Raw genomic sequence first — 7,946 nt, forward strand, 5'->3', positions numbered from 1 at the left:
ATANATATATATATATATATATATATATATATATATATATATATATATATATATATATATATATATATATATATATATATATATATATATATATATATATATATTATTTATGTCCATTTATATAGCGGTAATTAAATAAAAAATTCTCAAAAGCACTCACATATATAAAACAGTAAACGAGTGAACGATTAAAGAAAAATACTAAATGTTAAACCAAAGAAAATAAATGCGTTTTTAATTCTTTTTTAAAATTGTTCAAGGAATTTCCAGATCTTCTTAACAACTCCGGCAGAGCGTTCCAAACCATCGGGCCAGCAACAGCATTGTCACGCAATCCTATTTGCAAACGTTTACCTGGTACTATGAGAAGGTTCATATCGTCTGATCTCAAACTGAAATTCGATGTGGATTCGATATATATTTATATATATATATATATATATATATATATTATATATATATATATGTACATATATATATGCCCAATAAAATAAAGAAACTTTTGTATTCTGTATTTCTTATGACAAAAAGCCATTTTAACAAAGGCATCCTAATAATAATAGACCCATAATACATATATAAAAAAAAACATATTTTCTATTAGAATCAAAATTTGCATTTTATAAAATGTAATTCGAAAATGACCAAATAAATCCTTATCAGATTGAGTCGATTTTCGTCGGATCAACTCTGTAAACGATTTTTATTTGTTAAATATCTGATAGTAAGCTATAGGCCAATGTTATTGTGTTGTATATTAATATTTGGTTTGAACTAGTCAATATTGCTTCAGCAATCTTTTGTTTATTATATATAAATATTAAATTTATTACCTCGGTTTTTGTAGTCTTGGTTTTTGTCTTTTCAAATACCACACTAGGAAATACTGTTGGGTAGGCATCTTTTTTTAGAGTGACTTTTTTTAACTTGCAAAAGGATTGTGAATAAAAATGATTACTACATATGCATGATCTCTTTCTTTCAAAACCTCTACACCAGCCATTCAATGCATTAATCCACTGACTTTAAAGGGGATTTTTGAGGAATGCTGTAATGCATCTATCAATCTATGGAGACAGGTCAAGTGAATCATTAAATATGCAATTGATATAAAAATATTATTAAAATCATATTATCTGTGCATTGATATATTTTGGTCTTTATATGTCTCATTACTACTATTTACTATACACTTTAATGGCATTTTTAATAAAACTAACAGAGCAATTATATTCAAAAACTAACTTACTGCCCAATTCGTTCCAAAGACCAGATATTTTCAGGCAGCATATCCCAAATTATCCCAAATTATCCCATATCACAATTATTTGATTCAATAGTAATATTTATTATAAATAACTGAAAAAATATCTTGATTATATTAAAATTTAAAGTAACATCAATATGGTATACCACATTACAGTTTTTATTAATAAAATAAAATGAAGAAAAATATTCGATGGCTTGTTATCTAATTCTAATTAACCCTATATTTGTCGTTGATTAAACAAGAAAATTTCGATGCCGGTACGAACGTCGATTTTTTAAAATACACGAACGAACACACCGACATTGAAATTTTTGAGTTTATTTGAACATTAATTAACAATAGTTAAAAAAAATAAATTATCAAAAATTCAAAATAAAAATACAAAAAAGCCTCATTTCTTTTACTAGTCTGGGCCTAGTGTCTCCTTTTTAAAACTTAAACAAATGACATTTATAAAATCAAAATGAATCAAATAACAAATAGTTCTAAAAATTTTACATAATTCAGTTAAATTATTAAGTTGAAAATTGATTAAAACTGCCATAGAATGATTTTAGCAGTAAAGAATGTTTACAAGAATTTGTCGTCGGTGGCACAAAAATTAACGGGAAAGAAGCTAAATATAGATTGGAAAGCTGAAAAACCCATTGACAATTTGGTGCTAAAAAAGTTTGCTTCCAAGTTTTCTGACCTTGAGAAGAAGGTCAATACCATATATCCATTCCTATATATAATTCAATAATTTTAAACAATTAAAAAAATAATAATAGCAATAAACATTGCTGACGTTTAGATATTTACTTACTGAATGATAACAAAAATAAAAAAATGAGCAAAATCACTTATTCACCTAATGAATATCATGCTTTGTTAGTTTAAGAAAAATTCATCGAATCATCGGAAGAGGAAGATAAATTCACGATGACGAAACGTTTGATATCGTCATCGTCGTCATTTTCTTCTTCATTCTCATCTTCATCGCCCAGTTTATCATCACCTTACTTCTTTTTCCTACCGCTGATACTTTCACCACCCCAAATGTCCTCTGCCTTTTCGTTGATCATACCATTCATCTTATTCAACCAACTCATCCTTGTCTCCACAGGTTGGAAAATTGAGGTTTTTCATTCAAATCTTTATTATAATATAAAATTTCATCTAATTTTTTTATTATTTTATCAAATTTTATATATTTATTTAATATTTATAGAATTCCATTTAATTCTTTAATATTTCATAACATTATATATTGTCCTTAAGAACCGAGGTTTCTAACTTGTCCGGTTCGAAATTTGTATACAATTTTTTGAGACACGTTGAATTTTGATGTTGACCATTCAGAAGAGATGAAGATAACGTGCGAGGAGAGCTGCAGTTTGCTGATAGATGGTGTGGACACACCTGTGAAGCAGACCTCAAAATCTCAAGCCGTCAGTATTGAAGTGCCAGGCGGGACAAAGGTCATTTATTTTATTAAATAAATTTAAAAGAATTAAAAAATAATATTTGATAATTTTAATTTAAACGAACAAAAAAGAAACTGTATCTCTAATTGATAATATTTCAAAATTATTGATAACATATATCTTGAGTAAATATTGAAAATTGTTTCGTTTTGAACTATTTTGACAAATTGATTTGAGCCAAGTTTAAAAATTGATTAAAATTAACTCTACAATGCACGTGTTGATTAACTTATTAAAAGACGTTGGGAGTGAATATAAAATCAAAGATGCCGTTTGGAGGTGTGATGATCGAATCGAGCGAGGGAAAATTTGACACCGATGTTTCCAACTGGAAGTACGAACTATCTACACATGAAATTGTTAAAATAATTTTAAATTTTATTAATTCTAAAATTATCTGATTTCTAGTTGACAACCGAAATATTGCTTTATCCACCTCCTGCAACTAAGGAGAACCTCAAGATTATAATTGAGTTCCCAATCCGGTAGCTGAGACAGGACCGCGTTATCAAAGAAGGTCTTTTGATTTAGCACTCCGCAGAAACCTCTGCCCAGCGGGAGGACAATATGCCAGGCTCATCTATATTCAACGACGTACCATTCCGAGTAAAGTGGACATTATAAAATCTTAAGGCCTTTATGAAACAGTTTCAAATCATAACGGTTAGCGGCCACCTGTAATTTATCGGCCCTCGCGGCCCACCAGGACTCTTTTATTTTGCGCAGCTTCTTCTGTAAGATAAGATACTTCGTGCATTTGAGTAGGTTATTTTCTCTGCATCATTGCTTTTGCCATTTATCCAAGCAGGATGTGTTTTGTGCACAACATCAAGCAATCTACGAGCCCCAGTAATAGTTTAAACGGCTTTGCCACGAGAAGGCCAAGAGAAGGACTTTATGGACTGGGGTGTGACACCCACTGCCAATGGAAGTATTTTCTAAGAGATCGGAGTTCATTTCCTATGTCCGTCCCCAGCTCAGTCAACTCATTTGAAGCCACATACACATGCTCATATACACATGCACACATACACACAAACACTTACACGCAGACTGCCGCACATACATACACACACACACGCAAACAACATCACAGATGCACAAATAAAGCTCAGGCAGGTAATGATTGGTCAAAAAATCCCTCATCTTTTTTATCGTGGCCTGAGGCCTCAATGGTGGCCGCCAACAGTGACTGCAAGTTCCCAGGACCCGGTCACTTTTATTATATTATTATAATTATTTTTCCCATTCTTATTGTTGTTGTTGCTGTTGTTATTGTTGTTGTTATGAATTGGAAAAAATTGTTATTATACAACGTTCTGTTTTCCCACGCCAAATCTTTTATTTTCGAACTCATTTTATTTGCTTTGTTGCAAGCCTAATTTAAATAGATCAGTTTTAAGGTCACTTTTTATGCTTAATAATTTATTTTATACACTTTCAATTTTTCTTTAATGTTTGTTTCTATGATGGAATTAAAAAGATGCTCTAATTATTGGCTCCCAAACAGAGCAAGCGTTCAGCACTTGCGTCGAAAACATGTTGGCCATGTCGATGTGGATTTGGAGTTCGGACGTCTCGCAGACCAGAGGTCATGATGATGTCTTCTGTGCGTTGGATGGTTAGATTGTTTTTGGAATTTTCATCTCAATGCCGTGTCATTTGTCTTTTCATAAAAGAAGGACAAGTTTGATGATATATTCGTTATTAGGCAAATGCAGAATTTCAGAGTTAAGTTAACAGAAGTTACGAAGAACGTTGAAGAAGGTTTGTTGTTTTGAGAATGTCTATGGCGAAGTTTGTAAAAAAAAACTGATGACAAAACTAGACTAATAGTAAAGATTAACAAAAGTATAGGAAATTGTTTGATGTCTAAGTCAATCTGCATTAAGGTATCTGCTATTTATTAAAATATTGAAAAGAACAGGGAAGGGTCAGAGGTGGAATACAATGGGAAATATTTTATGATTTATATTTATATTTCGACAAGATGAAATTTGATTTGAGAAACAAGGTCTTAGAAGGGGAATCCATGTACGGTTTTTAGAGACCTTTACGTGGAAAACCCAAAATTATTTTAGATGTTGTAAAAAAAGTTTTTTGAGATAAAAAGGAGACTTAATACAATTAATTAAATTAGAAGACTTAATCAAATTAAAACTAAGACAAAGGAAAATGGTTGGCATGTGGTACTAAATATGTACTATCGGTAAAAACTAACTCCAGTGACAGACATGCGGTGAAATTTTACGACAAAAATTAACATTTAATAACAAAATATTGATAATAAGTTGTTTTAACATTAATTCTATCTTATTCTATTCTGATCGCGATTCATCATACACACACAGACCATTCCATAGAAATAACTTACAATGTCACGGAACAGCTTTGGATAACGCATAATAAAACTACTGATGCACCGGATTTAGGTTATTGGCCGGATTTAGGAACAATTTTACTTACGTTAAAAAAATACATTTACGGTTATCTACATGTTGAACATCAAAAAATAACACCAAGCAAATAGTTAATTAATTCAAATAAATGAATAAGCTGTGTGGTACGCTAAATTCTGTATGCAAAGATCAGCTTATAATTTATGCATAACCCATGTTATAGCATAAAGAAATTGTCCAGCTCACCTCACAATTAGTGATGTTGTTATTATGTGTCATGTATGCTTAGCCTTTAACTTATTGATATAAAATTAATTGAATTCAATAAAAAAATTTTTCTATTTATAACATTTTAAAATGTTGTTAGACGCTTAAATCCGGCCCTAACTTCGGTGCATCCCTAAATAAAACGTAACAGCATTTATTATAATTAGGACGCAATAATTCATATTAACACACAGTGACACTTACTAACACAAATTAACACATATCATTATCTCGTATTAACACCCATTAGCACACACTAGCACACATCAACACCCATCAACACCTATCAACACATGTCAACACACAACAACACACATCAACACACAACAACACACATTGACACACATTAACACAGATAAACATACATTTACACAAACAAACACATATAAACACACATTAATACATATAAACACATATAAACACACATATTAACACTCATTAATACACATACAAACACACATCAACACATCACACCAGCGGCAAATAGAATTACACCGACAATCAAGGGCAAGGTCCCAAAGGGAAACAAAAAGAAAGAAAATGACAGAATGGATATTGACAAAGGTGGTGGAGATAGTGGAGGCGGTGGTGGTGGAAACAGTGGTGGTGGTGGAAATAGTGGTGGTGGTGGTGGAAATAGTGGTGGTGGTGATAATAATAGTACGGGAAAAGATGAAACCGGTAGAAGCGGAGGTTCGAAGGTTGGAATCATCATTGCGGTCGTTGTGGTTCTCCTCATCCTTTTATTAGCGGTGGCCACGTTTTTTGCCGTTCGACACGCTCGCAATAAAAGTAATGCAATGTTTTGTATGTGTGTTTGCTTTTTATTTGTGTAAGTGTGTTTTGTATGCATGTAAGTGTGTTCTGCAAGTGTGTTTTGTATGTATGTGTGTGTGTTTTTTATGTATGTATGTGTGCTTTGTAAGTATATATGTGTATTTTGTACAATGTACGTGTGTTCGTTTTTTATATATTCATGTATGTGTGTGTTTGTATGTGTAAAGCTTTTTTGGCGCTCATGTTGTATGAATGGATCATGCGTACATTTAAAGTTCATACTAGGACAGTTTCGAAAGAATGCTCTGGACAATTCCGTAGGCTTAAGCTCATCAAACAAACATACTCTTCAATGTCTTGTTAATTCCTTTATCTATTCAAACTAGACTATATTACGGCCTGTCTGGTGTAACTGTGTCTAGACTGCAGTTGGTTCAAAATTGGGCTGCAAGGTTGGTTTCAGGCGGCCTTAAATACGACCACTTTAAGTCAAGTCTTATTGCTCTCCACTGTCTTCCGGTTTATCAAAGAGTTAGTTTTCAGATATTTAAATGTATTAAGGAGTTTTCTTTAAATGTTCTTTAAAGAATGACAGAGTCACTCTTTGAACAATGTGACTGCTGAGTCAAACATTGCGCTCCGACAATCCAGGTTTACTGTTTGTACCTGACACAATCTCGGCTCTCGGTCGAAGGAATATTTTGGCAAGGGGTCCTGCGGTGTGGAATGGTTTGCCTATGGACCTTCGTGATCCTGCTTTTCATTTTGTAAAAAGCTGAATCACCATCTTTTTGGCCAAGCTTACTCGAGCTAATGTTTTCTCCTTCATTCATTTCATTGCTTTTATAAAATGCCACACAACGCACTGCAATAATCTAAGCACTTTTGAGATCATCCTAAAGGGCGATTACAAACACCAAATCATAATAAATAAAAATATAATAATAATGTTCGCAGGATGTTGTGTAGATTGGTTTTTTGTGCTTGCTGCGCGAGTATGGCTCGCATCTTTGAGAATGAATGGCCTCTTGGTTGGTTTTGTTTGGATTGGTATTTAAGCGTTTTGGACAATAGTCCTGTGGTCCTGCGCATTTTTGACTTGCTTTTCTAGCGTGTTTGCTGGTGTGTTTGGTTATTAATGGGTTATTGGTGATGGATTGTTCTGTGTTTTTCTAGGGGTATCTTTTTTGTTGTTGCTACTGTTCGGTTTCTGTTGCAAATTGGTTTTTGTATATTTAGAACATTTAATTTCGTTTTTTATTTAGTTTGAAACATTTTGGACTGGGTCATTTAGTTTAAAAAACATTGTAGGTACTTTTTTTTAGTTTGTGTGTGTATTTGTATGTATGTAAGTTTGTTCAATACGTTTGTGTGTGTGTGTGTATGTTTGTAGTGTGTGTATCCAATTTTTGTGTCTATGGGTGTTAGTTTTTTTATATGTGTGAAATTGTTTTGTTTTTTTGTGTGTTTGATTCGTATGTGTGCAAGTATGCAAGTGAACTTGTTTGTTTTTAAGTTTTATTTGTTCAGTTTGTATGTATGTTTCATTTAAATGTATGTTTTTTTAGTAAATATGTGAGTTTATTTTAAAGGATTGTGTTTTTGTCTTCTATTTATTGTATGTCAGTTTTCTTTGAATATTTGCTGAACGATTCGTTTCTTTGTATATCGTTGTATATATTTTAAGAATGCTAATGTTTGTTGTCTTTGTTTGTATATGAAGATAACGTACGTATTTGTAAGTGTGTGTTGTGTGCGTCAGTCATA

General features: G+C 32.1%; 1 protein-coding gene across 1 annotated transcript; it reads left to right on the top strand.

Annotated features, from left to right (window-relative positions):
• Nucleotides 1-2,308: 2,308 nt before the first annotated feature.
• Nucleotides 2,309-6,958, top strand: HELRODRAFT_172597 (hypothetical protein; the record flags this gene model as incomplete). The annotated part of the gene is made up of 8 exons (XM_009019262.1): nucleotides 2,309-2,375; nucleotides 2,612-2,730; nucleotides 2,976-3,070; nucleotides 3,833-3,948; nucleotides 4,247-4,357; nucleotides 5,088-5,168; nucleotides 5,880-6,194; nucleotides 6,831-6,958. The coding sequence occupies 8 exons, from the start codon at nucleotides 2,309-2,311 to the stop codon at nucleotides 6,956-6,958; spliced, it is 1,032 nt and encodes a 343-aa protein (XP_009017510.1).
• Nucleotides 6,959-7,946: the final 988 nt, after the last annotated feature.

Source organism: Helobdella robusta (genome assembly GCF_000326865.2).
Source record: "Helobdella robusta unplaced genomic scaffold HELROscaffold_24, whole genome shotgun sequence".
Classification (NCBI taxonomy): domain Eukaryota; kingdom Metazoa; phylum Annelida; class Clitellata; order Rhynchobdellida; family Glossiphoniidae; genus Helobdella; species Helobdella robusta.